At 45.5% G+C, this 25,974-nt stretch overlaps 1 protein-coding gene across 2 annotated transcripts in view; it reads right to left on the bottom strand.

The window, feature by feature from the left end:
* Positions 1–2,296: 2,296 nt before the first annotated feature.
* Positions 2,297–25,974, bottom strand: part of UBE4A (ubiquitination factor E4A) — a 36,181-nt gene continuing 12,503 nt past the window's right edge. For both annotated transcript variants that reach the window (XM_083163119.1, XM_083163120.1), the window contains exons 2-20: positions 25,319–25,483; positions 23,383–23,556; positions 18,991–19,103; positions 17,959–18,111; positions 17,688–17,847; positions 15,887–16,089; positions 14,195–14,386; positions 13,764–14,097; positions 11,602–11,728; positions 10,069–10,376; positions 8,883–9,015; positions 8,448–8,635; positions 8,260–8,360; positions 8,060–8,173; positions 7,795–7,969; positions 7,198–7,378; positions 6,940–7,087; positions 5,216–5,373; positions 2,297–3,251 (exon numbers count right to left, since the gene is read on the bottom strand). In XM_083163119.1, coding sequence (XP_083019245.1) covers positions 3,113–3,251; positions 5,216–5,373; positions 6,940–7,087; positions 7,198–7,378; positions 7,795–7,969; positions 8,060–8,173; positions 8,260–8,360; positions 8,448–8,635; positions 8,883–9,015; positions 10,069–10,376; positions 11,602–11,728; positions 13,764–14,097; positions 14,195–14,386; positions 15,887–16,089; positions 17,688–17,847; positions 17,959–18,111; positions 18,991–19,103; positions 23,383–23,556; positions 25,319–25,439 — 3,222 coding nt within the window. In that variant the 5' untranslated portion in view covers positions 25,440–25,483 and the 3' untranslated portion in view covers positions 2,297–3,112. The remainder of the gene's footprint in view (positions 3,252–5,215; positions 5,374–6,939; positions 7,088–7,197; positions 7,379–7,794; positions 7,970–8,059; positions 8,174–8,259; positions 8,361–8,447; positions 8,636–8,882; positions 9,016–10,068; positions 10,377–11,601; positions 11,729–13,763; positions 14,098–14,194; positions 14,387–15,886; positions 16,090–17,687; positions 17,848–17,958; positions 18,112–18,990; positions 19,104–23,382; positions 23,557–25,318; positions 25,484–25,974) is intronic.

Below are 25,974 nucleotides of genomic sequence, written 5' to 3'. Positions count from 1 at the left end.
TGACAAAGGGCCCGCTGAGGCTCGAAACGTCGACACCCTGCTTTGAAATTCTGGTGATGTATTAAACTTTTATTGGCATTGAATTTGGAAGACTGGTGAGTGCTCTTTAAACTGGACTTTATATTTGGCTGTACCCCTGGGACTACAAGCCTGAGTTGGCACCCCAGCTGCTGCTATTTGAGATTTGTGTGTGCTGGCCCTACAAAAACATATATATATATATATATATATATATATATATCTGGTGTCCCTTTTTGTGTCTCCGAAACACTGCCATCTGTTGGTAGCAAGTGAAATTACATCTCTTTCTCACACATGCACAAACACAGAGGCAATCACAAGGAAGCAGACTAGCTTTCAAAGCATTTGCTTCGTGTGGGCATACTAGTGCCTAAGTAATGGTTTACTGGAGTCCTGGCAAAAAGGATCTTTAAAATATTGACAGCAATATGGATATTGGTTTGTTTACAGTGGCAGCTCCCACCGGCGGGTCCGAGTGGGCGTGCCGGTTTCAAATATCAATACACAGCCTTCTAGAAGCCAGATACAGCTGAAGTTGTAATAGGGATGTGCTATAAGGATATAATGGTACAGAGCACTTCCTATAGAAAGCCATTTCTAGGCAGCAGAATCATAGCAGCCTTCATTATAAAGAGAGGGCGAGAGATGAGGGGGTGCTATGGCGGTCCGGCAATCGGGATCCCGACGGTAAGTATCCCGACATCGGAATCCCGACCGTGGTGCTCCAACTGGGGGACGAGCGCAAAGAAGCCCTTTGTAGGGCTTCATTCGCCACAGGTTCTATTCTCCCTCTATGGGGGTCGTGGACTCCCACAAGGGAGAACAGCCCGTCTGTCGGGATTCCGACTGTTGGGCATCTAAACAGTTGAGATTCAGATGTCGGAGTACTGACTGTCTAAATCGCATGCCACTCGCATGCAGCTGAAGGGGAAAGAAATGATTCGATGGTGGCTGACCATCGGAAAATTTCTTTCCCCTTCGGTAATAAAAGTCAGTCAGATCACCAAAAAAGGGGTGGGCATCATGTGGGTCATCATGTGACCTCAGCCGCCCGCCCCGAGCGTTCATCAACCCGCCAGCATCCACAGGGTAAATCCTAGCATTTGCATGGTGATGCCCATAAAACACTGACCGTTTCCCTGCTCCAGCCCCACGTCCGCCCCCTCTGGAGCGAACGGCTTGGCGAGTGTGAAACTAGATGAAGCTGTTCGCATGCGTAACCCCCGACCATTGGACAAGGGGCCAAATTCAGACTTGAACAAACGGGTCCGAACCGGCCCCTGTATGTGTCCCTAATTAAAGGGATATTGCGGCAACCAATTACACAAGACATTCTGATGCTTAGATGGGACAAGTAACCACCCGTCACAGGGGGCATGCTGCACCCCACACAGGTCTCTGTGCCCTACCCCATGGTGTCTAGGTAAGACAGTCAATAGGTCGACACCAAATGCTTGACACGCACAAGATCAACATAGATGTAATATGGACACAAACAAAAGACCATTGCCACGTCTGGTGTTGAACTATTGGCAGTAATGCCAGCCCTGGTAATAGGTGACTCCTGCCCATGGCCTATGTAAATAATCCATTTGAGATATCCCTCTCCCAAGAAACCTGTTCCCTACCAGAAGTAAGGGGTCGATTCAGACTCGTTCATCTGGGTCCGAATCCGGCCCCTTCCCCGACATTCAGGATCTGAGGCCACAATAAGGCAGGCATTGGAGGATCAGAGCAGCCAAGAACATAATCTGCATACTGTATCTCACGGCCACAAGCTATGCACAAACATAGCGTATCCTGCGGCCCCCAAATAACAGCATCATCATCACGGCCCAGGGAGCAGATGACACCCCGACAGATGGACTACTTTACCATGAAATCTTCATTTCAAGATCGCACCAGCACCTCGCATTGTGACTGCGGCACAGGTGCAGTCTGACGATAATTGGCCTTTGCATACAAACATGAAGATCATTACACTGGCAGCATTAGCAGCGGTGGCTAAGCCAAGGGAACTCGGAGTGCAGCCTTGTCCGTGTTCTGGAAAGAGTTGGATTCTGTGTGCTCTTTATAAGGAAAAGGCAAGGTAGCGGGAAGCGTCGGTGTTTGAGAGACGTATCCTAACCTACAGATTGTAAGCAGTATCTTTTACCAATAATACAGTCTATAGCAGCACAAAGAAACGGATCTTTTCGTACCGTGGATATCATAACGACCTTCAACAATTTATTGTGACAGAAGGTGTTGATGTCAGTAGTCGAGACAATAAACGAAAATGTTAGCATTTATTAGCCAGGATTATTATACATTTACAGGTTAGCAGACAGGATCTACCTTACATCAGTTATGCAAGTCTCGTATATTCTCACTCTCCCTCTCCATTTACACATATATATTCTGTCTAATATACAGGCTCAGTTTTAATTTGCCATTAAGGTAGCAAACCATGCTTATAAATAGAGATGTGTAGATCCGGATTTACCCAGATCTCAAAACGGGATCTTATTGGCTATCCAGCGGTCACATGTTTTGGAGCAAAAACATGTGACAGCATATAGCCAATAAGATCCCGTTTTGAGATCCGGGTAAATCCGGATCTGCACATCTCTACTTATAAACCAGACCCTTGCTAGTGGCTGACAACTGCAGACCTAGGTCTTGCTACGATTTTCCAAAAGGTTGGCTACCCCTGCTGTAAACAATTATGGCTGAACTGGTAAAAGAAAATTTTTGGGTGAATGACATTTCATTGCAGATACATCACCAAATGAGTTACAGAACTGGATCTTGTACAGAGGACACGTGCGCGTGTGGATAGGGTAACTACTAGCTATACAAACACTCCAATTACGGTAGAAGGCAAGCTTTAAATTAACCCCATAAAACCACTTTGGCAGGTAAGTAGTTAGGTGTGCCTCTTCATTATCAGCTCGGCAGTCTGTGGCTGGCTGTGCACCAGTTGTTGCCGTACTCTCTCATACACGCCCACTGTGCAGATGTGATTGCTTATGCCTGGGCTCTGCGCTGTAATTCCCTGCTGAAGAAGCACTGCCTGCGGTAGATGTCTCAATGCAGTCTGTACATAAGTCTATAAAGATTCCCGTGCTCTGTTCTCACACTGCTGCTTGCGCTCAGCCAGCCACTGCAAGATCTTTTCTTTAAGTTCATGGTTTGGTCGTATCTGATCCATGGTCAGAGGACTGCGGTTAAAAGGGTCCGTCTGGTCACTGCAGGGAAAAGTGCACATACAAGTATTTATTATTTATGAGCATACCACTAGCCAGATTTATCAAAGTGACATTACTTGGCCAATAGTGAAAAAAACAACAGAAGTTTAGGGAAGAGGTGCAAAAATTTAAAAAAATCACGTATGGTCGGGTTATTTTTATTATACAGCTGTTCCATTATTTACTTTAAAATAATTGGTCATGCCGTTGAAAAAGTGATAGTGTAAATACAATTAAGCTGGGTACTACAACTAACTGGAACATGAAACATACTTGAAATCAGCTGTTTAAAATTAGAAACACCTTGTTGTTGTAATTTAGGGGGTATTCGGACCGGATAGTCCCTCTGCTAAAATTGCAGGGCCCTGCGGTCAGATAGCCATCTCCGTGCCAGAGTGAAAACCAGCCCTGTGCGAGTTTGTGAATGGCTTGCGAAAATCAAGCCGATCGGCGGCTAGCTGCAAATCCATACACAACTCACTCACTACCGAATGATTTTCCCAGTCTGTGCATAACCCAGAAGCTACTTTATCCTGGGCTAGCCAACTCCAGTCCTCAAGACCTACCAACAGTTAATGTTTTCCAGATCTCCTCACAGAATCACAAGTAATTAGCTCCACCTGTGGATCTTTGAAAATGTGTCAGCGAGTAATGAGTGCACCTGTGCAGCAGCTAGGTTGTTTTGAAAATGTGAACTGTTGTTAGCTGAGGACTGGAGTTGGCTACCACTGATCTATGCAATAAAAACAAGCCAATTGATTCCGGAGCAGATGTTCCACTCCTTCCCTTACACCGGCTTGCTTTGTGTCGCTGTTTGGCATTGCTCATGTATACTGTGATCTATATACATGCACAGTCATTCGATAATCGATGACCTTCCATAAAAAAACATCTAGGTCACAGAAATCTGTAGATCCTTATTGATGTTCCTATTTATTTATTTACAGTTTCTTATATAGCGCAGCAGATTCCGTTGCGCTTTACAATAGTAAACAGCTATGGCAACAAGATGCTGTCAAAGTCCTTAAATATAAGGAAACATTTCGGAAATTGCAACATTCATTGTAGAATAAATGTCACACTTCAAGCAGGGGCTGGTTCCAGAAAGTTATATTATACAGCAAAATAGATAGATTGCAGTACTAGATCTTGGGTGCAGTCGTGTGCTACTTTATTCTTGGTTTAAAAAAAAATAATAATAATAATAATAATAAAAAAATACTAAAGCAAATAAGTTGTTAGCTTTACTTCCAGCTACTGGTGCTGCCCATTGTTACTAGAGTGGGCCACACAATGTGGACTGCCCACTCTGCAGGTATCCACAACTGATGTAAAAGGGCTTCATCAAGAGAAACTCCTTATTTGTCACAGTAGGGGGGACATTCAATCTCCAGCCACCATTCCCGACTGTGGAAATGGCGGCGGGGCCCTATTCAATGCAGTCTTCCCCGACAGCACTGAACAAGGATCTCAGCAGAATGTGCCTTACTTCACAAGCAGTCGAGCACGTTCTGCCGTGAACGACCGGGAATTGACGAGCTCTCGACCGCAGCTCGGCGATTTTCGTCCGCTTCTCGGCGCTCGGCAGGCGGGACATTGAAAAATTCCTGCCGCTCCACCCGAGAACGGGACAGGGTCATGACTGTCGGGCCAGCCCGACACTTGTGACCCTACAGTACATTCAATACCCCCCAATGGGTTATAGTGAAGAACATCTCACTGGTAGCCATGGAACCCATCTAATCCTGTGCTACCTTCAGCCCAACATCTCCCATTCCCCAATTAAACATTTTTATTCATTTACAAGTGTGTGCGCCTCTAAACAGGTGTTTCTTTCCCCTCAGTGGTTGTAACCACAGAAGGGGAAGAGAAGTAACCCCATATTAGAAATGACTTATACCCTATACATACATAAGAAACACAATGGGATCGGACACATACTCTTAGATTCTTATGACATTTACCTAAGCAGATGCCGAGCAATGGTTGACCTTTCCACGGTAACACGAGACGATGGTAGAATAACTGGGTCTGACATGACTGTACTCATAATAGGATCCAGGAACTCATCAGGTGCATCCGCATAGGTTTCCTCATCTCGCTGCTGCTGGTCTGAAAAGGACTGAGAATAGAAGAGAAATCAATGAACTGTGACTTTTGACCCCATATGAGTGACATGGACAACTGGCACAGGTTCTAACAATGGACACAATTTATCACTTCTCCAGGCTTAATATACCTGTCCCTATATTCCTGTTGGCTCCAGCCAAAAGTTAAGGCCCCCATGCATTAGGTAAGATTTGGCACTTGATGTGCCAAGTTTTACATGTGATAAATCGCATGCAATATATCACATGCAACTTCCGGGGAGCTGCAGGAGGAAATAGTCGGGGGGGGCCAAGGAGAGCTGGGCAGGGGGAGCCAGCCTAGCTGCTTAAAAACAAACAAACATACAATCTACAATACCCCACAAGCTCGTTGCTTAGGGGTCATCCTCGACTCTGACTTGTCCTTTCTTCCCCACATTCAATCTGTCTCCAAATCATGTTACATGCATCTAAAAAACATATTCAAAATACGTCCCTATCTCACACAAGACACTACTAAATCTCTTATCCATGCACTCATTATATCCCGCATTGATTATTGCAATAGTCTCCTAACTGGGCTTCCCAAGAACAGACTCTCACCACTGCAATCCATCTTAAATGCTGCTGCTAGGCTGATCTTCCTTGCAAGACGCTCATCGTCTGCTAATCCGCTCTGCCAGTCCCTCCATTGGTTACCTGTGTTTTACCGTATTCAATATAAAACACTTCTACTCGCATATAAAGCTATTAACCATACTGCACCAGCATATATCTCTGCACTTATCACAAAATATCTCCCATCTCGACCACTCCGCTCTGCACAAGATCTGCGTCTCTCTTCTGCACGGATCACTAGCTCCCATTCACTATTACAGGACTTTCATCGGGCTGCTCCCATCCTATGGAATGCCCTTCCACGCACAATAAGACTCTCCACTAACCTCCAAACTTTCAAGCGTTCCCTGAAAACACACCTCTTCAGGCAAGCCTATCATATTTAAGTTCTACACGCATAACCCTCTGAGGCACTTATGTATCATATAGCTTCCCTTCTGGACTTGTAACTTGGTGGGACTGCTATGCTATTACTGGTGCCTGTCCTTGTGTTTCCCTCCTATATCCCTATAGATTGTAAGCTTGCAGCAGGGCCCTCCTACCTCCAAGTCTGTCTGTTGTTACCCAGTTTGTTTTATCACTGTCTACTATTGTAAAGCGCAACGGAATCTGCTGCGCTATATAAGAAACTGTAAATAAATAAATAAACAAACATACAAATAAATGGGAAGCCACTGATTGTCTGTGAGCTCTCTCAGCCGATCAGTGATCAGCTGAAAGAGTTCTCAGCCAATCACTGGCTGCCCATTCATTTGGGATTTTTTTTTTTTTTTTTTTTTAAGTGCGCCGGCCGCCCGGCTTCCCCTGCCTGCTCCTCTGTCTGCCCCCTTTCCCCCGGCCTCCGTCTCTATTTGTCCCCCAAATACACAAGATTCGGTCCCATTTAATCGGCCTGATCCATTTTAATCGGGTCAAATCTAACCAAATCACACTAGTGTATGCGGGCCTTTAGACTCCCTTTGAAGCTGAAAATGGTCTCTCACCTTAATTTTCTCAGCCATGTTTGCAAAGGCCACGATCATATTCCCAGGCTTGTTAATTTTCTTTAGCACACGCACAGTCTGAGCAAACAGTATTGGTGAATAGGAGCGTCCGTCCTTTGGCACTGATGCACAGAAGTTCTCTTCATCCCTGGAACAGACATTTTACAGCACTGAGTTCTATTTCTGCATCCCATCCAGCTGTGTGCCCCCATACCACATGTTACAGGACCCTCTGTCCCTACTACGGTCCTAACTTACCCCAAATTCAAGTAGATGGTGCAAATGTCCGAAACCAACTGCTGTGGCTTAAAGTCAAACTCACTGAAATCTTTCACCTTCAATGCCCCCATCTTAGGGCCAACTAAGTGCTGGAGGAAGTAGTTCATCATGGAGATGATTCGCTCTGCTAGGAAGGGCTGGACAAAGAGCGAGTGTATGTCTGAGGAGAAAACACAGAAGGGCCAAACTGCCTTTACCACTCTCAGGGGTGAATTTATGAAGCTTGGAGAAGTGTTATCTATCCCCATAAAGAACGTTATGAGCAAGGTGATAATGGTTCAGCCAATCAGCTACAATATGTAAATTGACAGGTAAGAGCTGATTGGCTGAACAATTTTACCTTGCTCATAACGTTCTTTATGGGGATAGATAACACTTCTCCAAGCTTCATAAATTCACCCCTCAGGGTCTCATACATGAATTGCACACTTAGATCTTGCAGTCTAGCGCAGTCACATTCTAAAGAGTACTTGTTGTTGTAGGAAATGTAAAGATCCTTAATTGGTTGCTATGGGCAACATCACCACTTCTAAAAACCTGCTGCTTCAGTAAATAGACCCCGTAGTGTGTCCTTACCTGATGTGAGGAAAGCCAAGGTCCCAATGGTCTCATTGGACATGATATTGTGGAACCTGGCTAATTGGCCAAACATGAGCAGATTGGACTCCTTCTCCCGTCGGCTTTCAGCGCTCAGCCCGTCCCATTCTCCCCGGTCCCTCTCGATCTGCAGGACTTTAATTTTGCTCAGGTACTGAGTAATAAGGACAATATAAATGAGGACATTCTGATACTATAGGGTGCGGTCATTCAAGAAAGTTTGGGAACCACGGTTATGATGTACCTGGATGGCCTCATCTAGTAGGAAGACCGCGTCATTCATCAGCAAATTGAGGAACCGCAGAAACAGTGGGGGGTTTACTGCCTCGAGGTTCTTAGCCGCATACTCCGCCAAGTTCTATGGAGCAGAAACCAAGTTGCTTCTTTTAGGCGTTAATAACCAATACTACCAATAATAACATGATCATTGATGGGGCTGCTTACCTTTATACTCTCCCGATAGGCGTCCTGCCCCCACATGTACCGTAAGATGGGATACATAGGACGCCTATAGTTAAACTTCTGCTCAAACTGATGTGGGTCACCTGAAGATACAGTTGGCATATTGATAGCTACGCTGTGAAACGTAGGGTCTAGACTTTCATTGAACAATAAACGCTTCTTTCACTTACCGGTAAATTCTATGTCCACAAACACCTTAATGAGCGCTTCCGCCAGGCGCGCCGCGTGTCGGTAAGAACAAAAGATTCTTTGTCGGTGGAAGACACTAGAGATCAGTGGGTTCTGCGTATTTTCCAGATGGGGCATTACAGCCTCCAGAACCTCTGCCAGCTTGGCACGCAGGTGAGGATTTTTCATCCTGAAGAATGAAAGCATTTTTTAAGTTTAACAATATATAATAAAATTCAATAAAAGTTGGAATTAGAACTCATTTCAAATGGATCAATCTAACAGAATGAAAGAAAATGTAAGATTTTTTTTTTTTTATGTAGTCAGGTACACAGGGTAGAATTCCCCCTAGACTCACAAATTAATAAAAGGGGGGGGGGGGGGGTTATTAATACATCTGGTATATGCAATTTCCTGGACTATTTGCCATGCCCTACCTCTCAACGCTGCCTGTGAACACTGTAATAAAATCCAGTATCTGTTCTAGAGATTCGGCAGCGGTCTCCAAAACCTCATCTGCGAACCGTCTCAGGAAGATGAAAAAGTCTCCCAGGTTATCGGCAAAGAACTCTGTTAATCCAAGAAAGGCGAGAAAATATTTACTGAGCTGTTCAGGCTGGAATAAGGGGAGCATAGGAAAAAGGTGACTCCGCTGTGAGGCGCATTTCACAGTTGTCCATGTGGCCAGTGTAGAGAGCGTGTAATAGGAATCTATAGGTACAAGCTGTTTTATACTGTTGTTGATCCATTAAGAAAACAATTCGTGTTCTGCTTCCTTTGAGAACTATGAATGAAGCTTTCAATGGATGAAGAGGCCCTAGATCAGGGGTGGCCAAATCGGTCCTCGAGTCATTACTAACTGTCACATTGTCAAACCTGCTGCATTCATTCCTACTATAGACCCACAGGTTGCCTGGAAAACATGCACCGTTGGTAGATCTTGAGGACAGGTTTGGCCACCCCTGCACTAGATGGTGGGAATAGTGAAGCAAAAAAATGTCTCAATGGGGGTGTAGTGCACATAGGGGGTGATTCAACATCACTTGGTCCCCAGCATATTCGCGCCAGGGACTGATTGATGGTGGGGCTCTGTGCATGGGCGATTATACGCATGTGCAGGGCCGCTGTGCGAACGCCTTTGGGGACTATCACAATCGCCGCAGAATTTGCACGGGTAGGTGAAGGAGAGACAGGTGAACACTGGGCGTTCCCCTGACAACGCTGGCAGGCTGATGTCACATGACGTCAGCACACGCCCCTTCTTTGGGCAAACACCGTCAGAAATAAAAATCAGTTTTCACTGACTGTCATTTCCGATGAGGAAAGAAATCATTCGATAGTCGGCGACTATCGAATGATTTCTCTCCCCTTAAGGCGCACGCGAGGGGATGGGTTCTCAGACAAATCCCTTGCATGCTACTGAGGGGATGCGGGTGGCGCTGGCTGAGGGGGCTAAGCAGCGAACATCCACTGCTTAGCGAGCGGTAGTGAATAAGGCCCATAGTTTACATGAATAAATAACGCTGGCAATTATATTATATATTAACAATTATGCCTTTAACATAACCATATTTTTCTGTAAGATGAAGGTTACTAAAATGTTAATTCAGTGTAGTCTGGTACCTGGTACGTATGCGAGGGCGCTGTGCTGTACATCGGGCACAGGAAAGGTAAGTGGCAATGGTTCTGTGCCTCGGTTCCCCAAAGCAATCTGCACTAACAGTAGCGCGGTAGAGAGCTGCAGCTGCAGGCAGTTCTGTAGGCACTGGGGCTCGCTTAAGGCTGCCTTCAAGCACAGATAGATTGTCATAAGCCGTTCAAACTGTTCTCGTAGGTTCTCCGCGCCGGCGCTGCCACTCTGCTGGGCATCGCGCCATGCCCCTTGTAGTCTGTGCAAGCTCTGGTTCACCTTCACCATCTGCTCATGCAACCTGGAGAAATCATATGGGAGACAAACCTGAGTACAACCAGCTCCAGAACTAGAAGGTGAATTATAGACCTTACTTTATCTGTGTACACCAATCTTACAGAAGCAGCGTCAGAAAAAATACATTTACAAAACAAAAATTAACTTGTGTCCACAATGCTTTATAGGAATTAGTAAAGAGACCTGATCAACTAATGGAGCCCACACACGCACCGATCCCGGCGTGCGTTGTGGGCTTAACTAGCACACATAGCATTGCATCGTATGCCTTGTGCATACGATGTGCATGCGATGCGATGCTATGCTAGAAAAAGCTAGTAGAGAAATGTTTTGCTACTGCGCATGATCATAAGCATTAATTCGCATGTGGAGGCTCTGTTTGCGAATGGATGCGGCAACTTTTATAGCCACCGGCCTTTTCACACGGAGCAATGTGGGAGTGTGGGGTGGCGGGCACAGCTCACGCCCATGGGAATGTCCAGCATTTCATGGGCGTAACCCATGAAAACACTAGGCGTTCCCATGGTAAATCGTCCGTGACGCAGGTGCCGGCAGCTGACATCACCGAATGTCAGCTGCCCGTCCTGTTTCCATATTGGGGTGGCGCGAATCTGAGTCCCTAGAGAGTGACTTAGATTTGCGGGTGCTTTCAAAATCAGTGGTGGTCGGTGACCATCGAATAATTTCAGCCCTGCACACAAGGCTGCAAAGGGATGTTTATTCAAAACCTCCATGTGTGCGGGGATATTCGCCGTGCGAGTGGGCGTTTGTGTGGTGTTTAGTTGGCTCACAAAGCTGTGAAATTCGTAGCTTTGCAAGTCAACCAGAATGTCCCCCAGAGAATGATTAAAACAGGGGCCTTCCACAACGGTCACGCCCCCTTTACCATAAAACCATGGACCTTATCAGCTTTCATTTGGAGCTCGAGTTCACCAACACCAGTAACAGCAATGAATATATTTGTCATCACAAGTATACCCCAGACTGGATTATTTATTTATACAAAGCGGCCTACACAATGGGAAATGAGCTCGCCACGCAGCAGGCCCGGTGCCTCGCTACTCCCGGCACACTATTCTATTCTTTCTCTATGGGTGTTGTTGACACCCATAGAGGGACAAAGTGCCGGCATTGCGGCGGTCGGGATTTCGGTGTCTGTATTTCGACCGCCGGCATATTGGCCGCATCCCGTTGGAGCACCTGGTGTACATACAGCGGGTATCACGTACCTGTGAAAGCCTAGATGTAACGTGTATTGTGTCAGAACCAGATTCTCAGTCACCAAGTTGAAATTCGGAAGAAAATCTGGTTGCTGGTCATCAGCAGCTGGAATCAGACAGGTTTCTTTGTCCAGTCCTGTATGGAGGGACGAGAAAAGGCAGCGATTGGTTATAAAGACGGGTACACACTAAACAATTATCGGTCACATCATCTGTCCAATCTGGCTGGCAGACATGAAAATCTAGTAGGGAGCAAATGACAACTGACGATTCGCTTCCATACGCTGGAAAATCGGACAATAACAATTGTTCAAATTGATTTAGGGCCAGATGCACTAAGCTTCAAAAAGTGATAAAATAGAGAGTGATAGCTAGAGACAGGATTATATGCATTTGCATATTTGCATATGCATTTGCATATTTTGCCCATTCTCACTGGTTATTGCATATTTTACCTAAAATCTAGTGATGGTGCATATTTTAGGCCCCGTCCTCTTCCCACCCGTGAGTTACAGCACTGCTTTGCCCTGCTGCTGCTGGCCAGGAAGTGGTAGAGTGTGCAGGCTGTGGCAATATGTGCGCAGTGTGGGGAACCTTGGATATACGCTATGTCTGACACTGCTCTAGCCTGCCAATCCATGTTGATAAAAGTCAGTCGGGGCGGATGCCATTACAAAGCTCCTGAACCTTTGCCTGCCCCTGGCCTGGGACTTTACACCAAGAGACAGACTTCTGCAGCAGAGGAGGCAGGCGGAAGGGTTGTGACATCACGCGGCGTGGAGGAAATGCCGTGTCACAGTGAGTATGCAGCGCAGGGAGGAAGCCTTCCACTGCACAGCCCTCACACGCTATGCTGACATTTGATCCATCGGCGCTGGAGATGAGGTTCCGTGTAGTTGAAGCAAGAAGAGCCTAGGATGCTGCAGTATGCTGTAGCAGCCAGGAAAAAAAATCCTGTGTACAGCACTAGACATCTGCAGATGCTGTGGGCCTATTTTTGAGGTTTATTTGCAACTAATTGTGTGCAGATTTTTAAATAAATAAGTTAAAAAGTACTTTTTTATTATTTAATTTAGCATATTTTAACACTTTTCATGCATATTTTAAGTATTTTTCATGCATATTTGCATGCATATTTCAAGCTTTTTATGTTGCATATAATCCTGTCTCTAGTGATAGCCAATCAACTCCTACCTGTCATGTTACAGGCTGGGTTTGAAAAAGGTCAAGCAGGAGCTGATTGGTTGGTTGTTTATCACTTTTTGAAGCTTAGTGCATCTGACCTAATTTGTTCAGTTTAACCAGTTTGTCCGAACAACCATTTTTGGATGTTTTCCAGTGTTTGAAAGCAAATGGTCAACAGTCATCTCATTTCTGTATTCCAACTTAACAAATCATCTGATAGATAATTGTGTATTGTGTACCCTGCCTCAATATAATTCCCCTTTCACATCGCACCTAATTAAGGTGTTCATGCCGGTTTCTTGCCGTTTCTACCCAGTAATTGGTGCGATGTGAAAGGGGTTACCAGGTCCCGCAAACCGGTAGCAACAAGGCAATACAAACCGGTAAAAAAAAAAGAAGGGTTCTTATAGGTTTGTTGCTGTGTTGCTTCGGGGTGTGAATGGGCTAATCAGGTCAAGAGACCCGTTTTCCGTTCACACCAATGGAGGAGGCAGTGCTTGGAGCAGCGCCAAGTCTAAGCGCTGCCTCCCCTTCCTCCGATGACGCTCTGCCGCTCTTCCCCACCCCCGCATGTTGTCAGCGAACCGGCAAAATTGCCGGTTCATTGAGGAGTTCTAAACGGACTAAAATGCAGGGTCGCACCGGGACTGAACCACTTTAAAGTCCTGGTGCGACTCTGCATTTGCGTTCTTTAAGCGGTATTAGAGATAATGTAGAGATAAAGACTAGAGCAGATCATGATACAGATCAGGTTTTAGCTCTCATAAAAAATATGTACCTCAGTCTCAAATAAAGGCCTGCTGAAGAACAGGCTACAGAAATAACATGGTGAAATGTTACCGTAAAGGGTGTTACATGTTTAGTGTTGAGATTGAAGCCTTAAATAATGCCAGAATACTTAATAACAAGTATTAATAATATTAATTGTAACTTTTACAAAAATATTTCTAAAAACCCCATAAAATAAAAATGGGTTTTCTGCTCACCCTTCATGTGCACATTCCGGCTCTTACGCTCCTCTTCGTTGAGTTCCCTCAGAGCACAGTACGTGGGATTGAACGTCAGCAAACGGGCAGACTTTGATTTACAAAACGGCTGGCACAGACGTAGCAGAGCTGCTCCCAAGTTCAGAAAGAAGCTGTCCGAAGCATACGTCTGCAGGAAGATCTCCGGGACCTGGTTGGCCCAGATTTTAGCACGCCCAGCGTTGGCATGCAGACAGTTCCCCAGCCAGGACAAGATGAGGTGCTTGGTCTCTGGGGACAGCTGCAGAAGGTTCTTCAGAATCTGGTAGATTTTCTCGTGGAACTGAGCCATGAACTGAGCAAAAAAATGGAAGACTAAGTATTGTTAGCACAGACTTATACAATGCGGGAATGAGTGGATAAAGCGAAGTGCACTAGAAGGACCAGATCACCTGATGGATGTTAGATTCCTGCACTTTAATCTCCTGGGGACTAGAGCGCGATGGGTTCACAAAGTAGCCATGATTTTCCACCACCCCTGGGGTGCGCAATATGCAGGAGATGCTGAGGATGGCACCCAGCAAGGTCTTCTGATATTGGTGCCCATTATTTGGGTCCTGAGGCTGAATATAGTTCACGAAAACCTGCAAAAGGAAAGAAAAGGTTTTTTCTTTACTGCCCAAGATAACAGCGATATATATGTAATGTACCTGCTGTGTGTAAAACGATTATGTATAGTAGGAATGTGGAACCTTTGGCCCTCCAGCAGTTAAACTACACATCCCAGCATGCCCTGCTACAGCTTTGCAATTTATCTATGCTAAAACTGTTGCAGGGCATGCTGGGATGCGCAGTTTATCAAGAGTGGGAGGGATGAAGGTTTCCCATTCCTGATCTATAAGATGACTTAACCACACATCAGATATGGAACACAGAAATATAAGTGGATAGCCTGCTCTGCTTTATAGAGGACAGGTTGGAGATAGTTTTAGACAGATTAGCAGGTAAGCACACGGCTGCCTGTATATGTAGACATCAAAGCATTGTAAAAACAACAAAGGGTACTTGTTTCCTAGCACGGCCACAATCGCGGGCATCGGGTGTCATTTTTAGTGGTATACGACGCGACCGACGCGACGCCCCCGATTTTCCCATTGAAATGCATTGAAAACAGTCAAAATCGGGTCGGTCGCGTCGTATGCGGCTAAAAAAGGCTTAAATGGTCCAGACGCGATGCCCGCGATTTCCCCATAGGGAACAATGTTAAATGCCTCAATTTAGCCGCGATGCCTCCGATTTCCCATAGGAAACAATGTTAAATGGGTCAATTTACCCAAATCATCATAGGGAACAATGGTAAATGGCCCATAAACCCCCCAAAACACCCCTGAACAGTGAAATGTCCCCCCAAAAGTATTTTACGCCACCCCACGATCAACGTGAACCCGAAGCGTGGCGAGCGCAGCGAGCCCGCGAGGGGCGGCGGTACGCGTCCTCCGACCTTTTCATACCCCCACTATCCACGTCGGCGTGGAGTTGAGAATAGAATAGTGTGGCGAGCGCAGCGAGCCACCGAGCCCGAAGCGTGGCGAGCGCAGCGAGCCCCGCGAGGGGACGCGGATACCTTCACAGGTAAATGCTTCCCTTCGCGGGCTTCACAGGTATCCGCGTCCCCTCTCCACGCTTCGGGCTCGGTGGCTCGCTGCGCTCGCCACACTATTCTATTCTCAACTCCACGCCGACGTGGATAGTGGGGGTATGAAAAGGTCGGAGGACGCGTACCGCCGCCGCTCGCCACGCTTCGGGTTCACGTTGATCGTGGGGTGGCGTAAAATACTTTTGGGGGGACATTTCACTGTTCAGGGGTGTTTTGGGGGGTTTCTGGGCCATTTACCATTGTTCCCTATGATGATTTGGGTAAATTGACCCATTTAACATTGTTTCCTATGGGAAATCGGGGGCATCGCGGCTAAATTGAGGCATTTAACATTGTTCCCTATGGGGAAATCGATTTTTCCTCACGATGCCCACGATCATGATCTTTGTGGCCGTGCTAGGAAACAAGTATCCAACAAAGCAACCAATGCCAAGCCTAAGTGCCTGAGTCAATATATTGTAATCTACTTCTATGTCACTCTGGTCACCTTAGCGATGTCCTTCTGTCGGGAGCAGTAGAGGAGAAGGTCCAGATAAGTGTAGAGCAGCATCTGGCACAGGTCCAAGTCCCTGACGCGTTCCAGGAGGACATCAAACACAGGGTGGAAAACTTCACTAAAGGGCTGCACTTCCTCATCTGCCAGGAGAGACTCAATGACCTCCTCCAGGAACTCCACTACTTCATCAAAATCTGAAAGACAAGAATTTCCAGGATGACCAAAGCGGTACAGGGGACGAACCATATTCCAAAACACATACAGCAGAAAGGGTTTTTACTCACGCACAATGATGCGGCTCTATAGACTTCTAGAACACAAAGTAATCATCGCATTAACATATAGGGGTTTATTTACTAAGATGGGCGATCTATTGAAGAAGGTATGTTGCTTTGAGCAACCAATCAGATTCTATCAATCATCTTCTAGAAGGTGCTAAATAAATAAGAAGTCGATTCTGATTGGTTGCTATGGGCAACATCCCATCTTCAAAAGAGCCTATCGTAGTGCAGTCCCTGGGGACTTCCAGAATGCCTAATGATCCCTCTATGAGCCCCTGCCAAGGGAAAAAGACTGCAACCAAATGGTAACTGGAGACTGGCGCTGGCAGTCTCATTAGAGAAAGCAACATAGCAGCTCCTGGACAAAAAAGCCCAAAGCACCCAAAGTCCAGTATAATAAATAATGTGAGCCTATCTCCAAAGGCACTTAGGGGGGAGATTCTAATTGACTCAAAAAGCGGAGAAAATTTGCTGCTTAGTGAGCCTTCAAACACCATCGCCGGGCATGCGAATGCCCACCCCCCACCATGGTCCGCACATCCCCGGTGCTTTGTGAATGGATGTTTTGAATTCGCAAGGTAGCGTATGGGAGCAAAAATCATGTAATGATTGTTTTTCCCCTGCTCGCAAATCTTATTAAGTCTAGGCTGACTTAAGGTGCGTACACACGGGGCAATATGATCGCTGGCAATATATTGCTAGCAATATATTGCTCAGCAATCATATTGCCCCGTGTCCCGTTTTCATCTGCAACCAGAGATGGTCGCAGATGAAAATGTAAACACTGCTGGGTGAAGAGGCAGGGGATGTCGCTGGTCGGAGGAGCATGTTCCTCCGACCAGCGACCATTCAGGGGCTGAAAACGGGAGCGCGCAACCGGCGATTTATCGCTGGTGCACACTCCAATCACTGGCAATATGGTCGCTCAGCGACCATATTCCCAGCGATTTCAGCCCCTATCGCCCCCGTGTGTACACAGCTTTAGACCTGTGGCATGTGGTCTGAGAACTGGGCGGGCAGCTGCCTGCCTGCGTTCGCATGGGGACACCCAGCAATCTCTGGTGGTATCCAGTGTTTTTGTGGGTATGCCCAGGATATGCTGGGCATCCCCATGCGTACGCCCCCACGCCCCGCGTGAGTGCCACAGTGACTATTCATGTCCCCGAAGGCACCCGCACAGCAGCCCTGAGCATATGCGAACATGCGCAGTGTAGAAACATCGGTCCCTAGTGCGAATTACAATCAGGTCCCTAATCTAAAATCAGTGTCTCCTAGATAGGATGTAAGAGAAGTTTTCATTTTCGCACTGAGAACGTTTACCTGTAGAGTTATCCATTAGGATGATGATGAATAACAGGAATGCAAAACATTGCAAACAAATCAAGTGCTGCAAATGAAATAACTCGATCTTTATCTATCCTGCTGCAGCACAGCAAAACAAAGATACACTTAGCAATGCAGCCATATACCCTGTAAGCTTAGCCTGTGGTACAAAAGACTACAGCACTCACTTGCTCCTCGGAGTCCCTCAAGCATAAGGTCCACCACCTGAGCTGGGACATCTTGCCCCTGATAGATCTCTGGGGTAAGCAGCACAGTACGTGTGTTAGATACGGCTAACGTTTTGCAGCGTACTGCATATGGTAGTAGATTCTCTGGCACTTTAGTGACCTGCAGAGACACAGTCACGTCTTAATGTTACAGATGAGAAGAGGAAAGGACGCAGGTGGCACATCAAGGTGAGGAGCAGAGTGGCTGCTCGTACCGCAGAAGTAATCTCACCTCTTTCTTGGCTCTCTGGAAGCAGGAAAACAGGAATGGGATGATGTGCTTCTCCCCTGCATCTCTATCTGCGGACAGATTGGGGACTCCGGCGGGGGTCATGCAGATTAGATATTTCCCAGGTTCCGGGAGAAGGAGCCGCGTGAATACAGCCTGAAAGAGTGTTAAATGGCGACATAACTACACAAACAAATGATACCTATTTAGAACATCTATTGAAACAAACTAGAATTAGTATTGTTTCAATCTACAAATTTATGTTTCATAAATATAAGGTGTGCCCAAATAGAAAGGAGACTTTTGCTGTAGCGGCGTTGTATCTAATTCGCAGCGGGTTAATGTGTTTGCCGATAGATGGAGTGGAGTTTTCCCCAGTTGCACATGTGTAGTAAATGGCTTCGCCTTAGTTTCTTCATTCTTGGAAAGTTGATTTGCGCGGTCGGATGCATGATGGATTCCTCCAGATCAGCGCAAAGGGCGGTTATCCAATTTACTCACGCAGAAGGCGAGCATGCTTCAGAGATGTATCGCAGGATGAAGGTGATGTACGGAGAGCAGTGTCTCACAAGGCGAGACATATTCCGGTGGTGGTGTCAGCATTATAAGGCGGGAAGCAAAAGCTTCTCGGACTTGCCACGGCCTGGGTAGACGAACGTTGTCACCAACCCTGCTAGGATTTCGGCTGTGAAGCATCTAATTCCCAAATAACGCACCACGCGAGCCACTGCTCTACCTACACCGCTTTCATCCTTTGATAAATGTGCTGATCTGGAGGAATCCATCATGCATCCAACCGCGCAAAACAACTTTACAGAAATGAAGAAACTGAGGCGAAAACATTTACCACACATTTGCAACTGGGAAAAACGCCACGCCATCTATCGGCAAACACATTAACCCACTGTGGACACACCTTAAACATCCCTAGTCCAGTTATTAGGTAAATTCGGTGATACACATTCTCTAGGGGCTTACTGTAACAATGCCACCTCTGGTATTGGACATAACACATGCATAGTATACTGGGTGTACCTGTTCCACATTATCCATGTCCAACCAGTCCTGCCCATCCAGTTCTGAACCCATCTCCTCCAGGTACACACAGCGCAGAGGTAGGCCATTCTCGCTCTTCTGACTGGGGTCACCTGTGATATGAGAAACATAACACTGTGTCTTCCTGGTAACAGCATTGCCCTTTATATCAGTGATAAACACAAGCAGAAGCTCTCTTCTCCCCACTACCCGACATACATTACGCATTTGGGATCTTAGCGTTTAGACTTACAAACTACGTTCACTCCACCCCCTACTGATCCCTATCTGGAATAATCCAACTTTTACCCCCGGCATGGATCACAAGTCCTTCCAGTTCTGGACCCGACACAATGTTCTTTTCCCACTAGACATTGCTCCCCTGATTTCGCTTCACTGCAATCCAGATTTTCCCTCCCAAACCATGTATTCTATCAATACCTACAACTTCGCCACTTCTATAACTCTCTCCCTCGACCAGTCCCTTTCCTTTCTCGCTCAACATTTGAATCTCTTTGCAGAAATGCTCACCTAACCAAAAAGCTCATATCCACCATATATCAAAGACTCTTATCATATAATCAGCCGCAAAAAGAGGACCATGAATTAGTCTGGGAAAGAGAAACGGGAGAAACCTTAAGTCCAGCTACTTGGTCTAAAATTAGGATGGCTGTAGCAAAGAGCTCCATATCGGTCCGAATCAAGGAAAACGCATATAAAATATACTTCCGATGGTACATGGTCCCTACCAGACTGCACATTATCTACCCCACATCCCCCGACTCTTGTTGGAGAATGTGTGGCCAAAGGGGAGCTTTTCTGCATGTTTGGTGGTCCTGCCCTTCCATTCAAACTTTCTGGAGGGAGGTCCACAAGCTGATCAAACAAGTCACGAGAACTCAAATGCCCCCATCTTCGTTTTACTCTCTACTATTTAGACCAATACCTAAAACCCCACCACCAACTCAAAAACTAATAAATCATATCCTAGGAGCGGCGAAATGCCTCATTGCTGCACATTGGAAATCCCCCCCACCTCCATCCATAACTGCTGCCATCAACTCTACCTGGGCTACCTATAAAATTGAAAGAATTACCTCTATCTTGCATGATTCCTCCCTCAACTTTATTAAAATATGGTCACCATGGACAACCCACTTCCAAGCCGAAGCCCCGTTGACTACCCTGTAATGCCTCCATATCCATGACACTGCCCTATTGACCGTCGACAGCTCCTCTGGACCCCTAAACCTTCAGATATCTGATTCTTTACCCACTTTCCTTAACCACACTTTTCCTTTCACTATCTTTCCCCTCTGTCCTAACTCCCTCATTCCTCCTTACCCATTCTCATCCCTCGCTCTCCTCCAACTAGAACCCCCACACCTCCAACTATAACTTATTGCTTGGAATACTCAGGAGTCACACCTCGCAAATACCATAGCATTCTTACAAATGATTACTCCATTCAACGATGTTTCTGTGTTTTTTTTTTTGTGTTAAGCATACTACTGTCAATGCCATAATAATACATATCCTCCTGTAATCATTACTGCACCCATTTCATGTATGTTAATATGTGTTTAAAAAAAAAAAATCTAAAAAAAAAAATCTAAAAAAAAAAAAAAACACAAGCAGAAGCACCGAGGGCTTCGGGAACAAAACCCCTCAGTTATGACACAGTGACTGTCGTCAAGGTTACTCCATGTTCAAAATTTGGTTGTGGGTCGAATGGCCGACAGTGTCTAGGTCAACAGTCAAACGGTCGACACACAAAAATGTTGAGATGCATTAGGTCAAAAGGCTGACACAAGAAAAAAGTAATTAAGAAAAATGTCGACATGGGAAAGGTCCACAAGAGGTTTTTGGGTGTCTATGTCGACCTTACCACCATATAAGTATACCGCTGTGCTCGGCACATTATTTTATTCCCTCTCCTTTACCACTGGCATGGTAAAGTATGATCAAGTCACTTTCATGAAAAACAATTGTGAAAAACTTTTCCATGTCGACCTTTTACTTGTGTCGATTTTTGACCATGTCAACCTTTTTGGTGTGTCGCCCTTTTCACTGTGGACCTAATAACGGCATCCCCCAAAATGTAACTTCCCCAACCGAAGCTTTAACTGAACACACAGGTGAATAAAGTAAAACTGTTTTGTGGAAGTATAAAAAAGAAACAAAAAAACACATAAAACCTCTGTAACTGTTGCGATCTTCTTCATTGAATACAAATGGTTTCCCTATTTGAAATGAACCTATTTTATACCACTTTGTATAAAACATTCAATAATGGACATTAGAGATAATTACAGTAGGAGACAGTGTAGTTTCAATACTGAGGCAAAAGGCAATGGGGGTTATTCTGGTTCACTCCTTCTGGTGAAATTTCCTTCTTAGATGGACAAAACCATGTACGATGCAGGTGGGGCAGATGTAACTTGTGCAGAGAGAGTTCGATTTGGGGGGGGTTTTACTTCAAAGTGAGATCTATATTGCAGTGTAAAAATAAAGCAGCCAGTATTTTCCCTGCACAGAAACAAAGGGTGACATTCTATGCGTTGACATAAATGCGCATGTTTTATTTGCGCACCACTTCGCCGCAAATCGCACTTTTGAAAATCGCACTTTTCTGTCAAAATTCGCATATTTAATGTGATGCGTTTTTGAGGCTGAAAAGTGCGAAGTGGTGCGATTTGCGGCGAATTGGTGCGCTGTCTTTAGTCCTGAAAATGTGCGATTTTCATGTCTGAAAATCGCACGTTTTCAGGAAAGCGCAAAAAAAAAAAACGAGCGCGGGGTCCCCCGCCCGAGCATAACCAGCCCCGGGCTCACTGAGCCGGTGCTGGAGACATAAAATCAGGTTCCCCGACAAATAGGGGTCCCCTTCATTTCATGAAACCAGCACCAGGTCCGGCGCTGGTTCCCAAAATACGGGGGACAAAATGACTAGGGGTCCCCCGTATTTTAAGAACCAGCACCGGACACAACCAGCTAGCAGGGTAATGCCACAGCCGGGGGAAACTTATTATATAAGCTACCGCGGCCAAAGCATTAACCCCCTGGCTGGTCAGCATGGGCAGGGGTCCTGGGGTAGTGGGGACCCCCCCAAATGAAGGGGTCCCCCCCCCTCCAGGACTTACCAGCCCATGCTGATAGTCCGGGGCTGTCCCTGATGCCCCTGGGCGGTGGGCATCGAGCTGATGGCTTGTGTAAAAAAAGAATAAAACTATTGTTTTTTACTGGCGAACTATGAGTCCCAGCAAGCCTACCCCGCATGCTGGGACTTGGAGAACCACAAGTCCCAGCATGCGGGGCATTAAAGGGCCCGCTGGCACTTGTAGTTCTGCAGTACAAAAAATAGTTAACAAAAACACACTGACACACTGTAAAATAAAAGTTTAATACACACAAAACACACTGATACTTACCTACCTTGAGCCCGTAGGTCGGTCCCTGGATCCTGGGTCCGGGCTCCGGGGCAGAAGAGTCCGGTTCCGGGGCCTTGGTCCTGGTTCCGGGGCTGGTCCTGGGGTTACGGGGCTCCTGGGCTGCAGAATCCGGGGTCCGGGATCCGAGGTAGTCCCCAGGGGTACCTAAGGAAGGAAATCCAACTCACCTGGTCCCTGGCATCCTCTCCGGTGACAGCGCTGCTCCCATGTGGTACCCGGCTTTAACCCTTTGTTTTATTTTTTACAGCAGAACCCTGCACAGAACATTGCGATCTGTGCAGGGTTCTGGCTATTTCGCCAAACAGAACCTGGTCTGAAATAGTTGCGCTAATTAGACCCCTAAAAAGTGCGATGTGCAAATGCGCATTGCATTAAATAAGCGATTTGTATAGTTTTCTGTACGAAAACATCTGGATGCGATAAAAATGCGAATTACTCTCGCACTTTTGGTCCGCATGCCTTAACGCACATAATATGCGATTTCAGTCCCTTAGCGCATCCCATTAAATTGGCGATTTAATGGAAAAATGCGATATCGCCATTTTGTGGTCTTATTAACGCCAAAAAAAGCAGATCTCATCCCATAGAATGTCACCCAAAATAACTCACCCAAATCTATTTCTCTCTGCATCTGCCCCCCTGCAGTGCACACGGTTTTGTCCATCTAAGAAGGAATTTGCCAGAAGGAGTAAACCAGAATAACCCCCAATGTCTGTAATTGCCAAACAAAATAACAACTTTTAATACTATCTAAAGCATTAAGATCAATAAATACCCAAGTATGAAAGGTAACAGCGCTTGAGCTTACTTTTGCTATGAGAGTTTGCAAACAGAATGAAAGGGTATGGGATACAAACAGAAATACACCTCAGGCTATTTTGAATATTGGTTTATCTAGAACTAGAACACGTCTAGCCAGCCTTGAGACAGTCATACTCACTGTTGTCCAACGTGATCAGAAAGATTCGCTGAATCATGTGGTTAATGTTCAACTGCTCACATATCTCCTGCTGAGAGCGAAATGAGCGGCTTATTTCTGCCACAGAGTCATCGCAGTCGTCCAGGCTTTCGGAAACGCTGTTGTCAGAATCATCCTGACTCTCCCCGCCATCGTCTATAGAGGTGGAGAGAAACGTTATAGTGACCAATAAAAAAACCCTCTTCACCAACTGAGCAACTTTGTTAGTGCTGTATGAAGTTTGTATTCCTGAAAAACAAGCAGTTTTGTTTTAAGCATTATCTGTTTCCCATATTTCTACATCATTTTCACCAAGCAATAAATGTAATAGGCTCCGTTCCTGATTGCGGAACAAGGAAAAGCAGCCTGGTTTTTGCTTTGTAAATAATTGCTGCTAAATCCTTTGAGTGCCAACATTTAAGAGATGCGCAAAATATCTGTAAAAAATGCCAGTGTCGCTCCCATTTGTTAAATAAATTCAAATATAAAATATGTAAAAAAATGATGAATAAAAATGTTTTCTATACAATTTTCACACCTATTTTGACAAATTCCCTAGGCACTTAAAGGGTTAAAAAAAAAAAATCCTTCGCCAGACTAGCTCAAAACTCCTGCACCTCCAGAACTCTGAGGCTATTATATTCATCGCCAAAAGTGTATTGGCATGATTTTGAGTGGCAAACAATGTGACTGTTTTGCAGGCAGCCAGATTTCCTTTTTTTTTTTTTTTAATACTTTATTTGCTAAAAGTTCAATATACAGTAAATATTCTGTAGTTTGAACAATATTTGGTAAGAATAAGCATGCCTATCTCAATATTGTAAGCGATAACTAATTCACTCATACAAGTGTCCTCACTGACATTGATTTATAAACCAATAGGCTGATTTGGCTGCAGCCTAGGGCACCAAGACTGGGAAGGTGCACCTTACAGGTAACAGACAAGGAATAAAATGAAGGCCTAATATAGTCCATGCTTCTTAGCCATCACCCGTCCTGATGTACTTAGGGGGGTAAAGTTTTATAGGTGACTTCCAGATGGCTGTGCCAGTGTAACTTAGTGATGGAACCATTACATTATGTACATTGTGCTACAGTGCCAGTTGGACTGTCTAAAGCCAAAGACTCCTTCCCACGCCACAAGCATCCTACATGCAAGTTGTATAACTTTCGTTACATGCAGTGAGGAATAAAAATATTGTAATGGAGCAGCTTAACAATTTCTCGCACATAGGGGGACATTTACTTCTTTGACATGGGATGATGTTATGGGCAACCAATCAGAATCTTCTTATCTATTTAGCACCTTCTAGAAGATAACAGTATATGATTGGTTGCCAGATTTACTACCTTATGCTAATGTGACATACCATTCTGATAATGCAGGAGTCTGTGCGTCAGAAAACCGTAAATTTTGCTGCCCATTGATTTTATGGAAGTCATCATCCCAATCTACACTTAAAGCATCAAGCCACCAGAAGGGGGCTTTCCTACCCCGTACGCATAACTCAGAATTGCTTAGATACATGTGCCAACACTACCATGGAAATTCTACAAGTCAGGGCACGGTCATGGCCCAGTTCTTGCCTCTCACTGCCCAATTTCAGTGAAAGACATACCTGACCAACTCAGAATAGTATTGTCATATGCAAACACGTGTAAAATTGCAGTTGTGCACCTGAGATACGCAGAAACTATCCAATTCTGAATCCGCCCCATTTGTTTATATAATTGAATGTATGCTGGGAGGGATTTAAGCTGTGCATAGTCCTATTCATTATGGTAGCCAAACATTGCTTACTTTCCTACATACCTCGATGTGGGGGAGAGACATTAATACTCGCAATGTATCCAAAAGCACCGTGTGGCCCTCACAATGAATGGAATTCTCCACTTTATATTATACTATTACAATTACCTGTCTGCTGTTGGTGCTGTTCCTTCTGCCCAGCAACAAACTGCCGGGCTTCTGCAAGAGACCCAAAGAGAGCAGCGAATGGATTTGCCGATATGCTGTTGTTGTTCTCCTGATCTGTCATTTTACTTAGCTGCCAGTTCCATGTAGTGTCCAATCCTAAAATATCTATCAAGATAGAAGACAGAGAAATAACAAAGTATTTTTCCGCCGTAATAGACAGATTTAGTGAATGAACATTCAGATGGAGCGCCTTTATCATTGCAGGGGCTGACGGCTAGATCGCCAACCGCCAGCCGATGGAAGGGGATGCGTACGCACGAGACGCACGCGTATCCCCTTCTAACAAAGCTCCCCCGGGTCCGCGCCGCCTTTTCGCCAGTTCCTGACGCTGTCAATCCCGACTGCCACACCTAACTTCCAAAACTTCCGCCAAACCCTAAGTTCTGAGGGTGACCTTAGTGATAATCTGAAGGCAGCCGGAGTAGGTGCGCAGGACCGAGCCCCTAAAACCCATAACCACTAAGACATGAAAAGTGTAAACTGCAGGACAGTAAGATGATTGGGTGAGACCTAAAAGCCCCCTGCTCTGAGATAGCTGTACACTACACACAGCAACGAACGTCCTGAAGAAGACAGAAACATTACCTACAATTACT

The sequence above is a fragment of the Crinia signifera genome, chromosome 19, assembly GCF_055691185.1.
Source record: "Crinia signifera chromosome 19, ASM5569118v1, whole genome shotgun sequence".
In the NCBI taxonomy this organism is placed as follows: Eukaryota; Metazoa; Chordata; class Amphibia; order Anura; family Myobatrachidae; genus Crinia; species Crinia signifera.
This window is presented reverse-complemented; position numbering and strand designations above follow the sequence as displayed.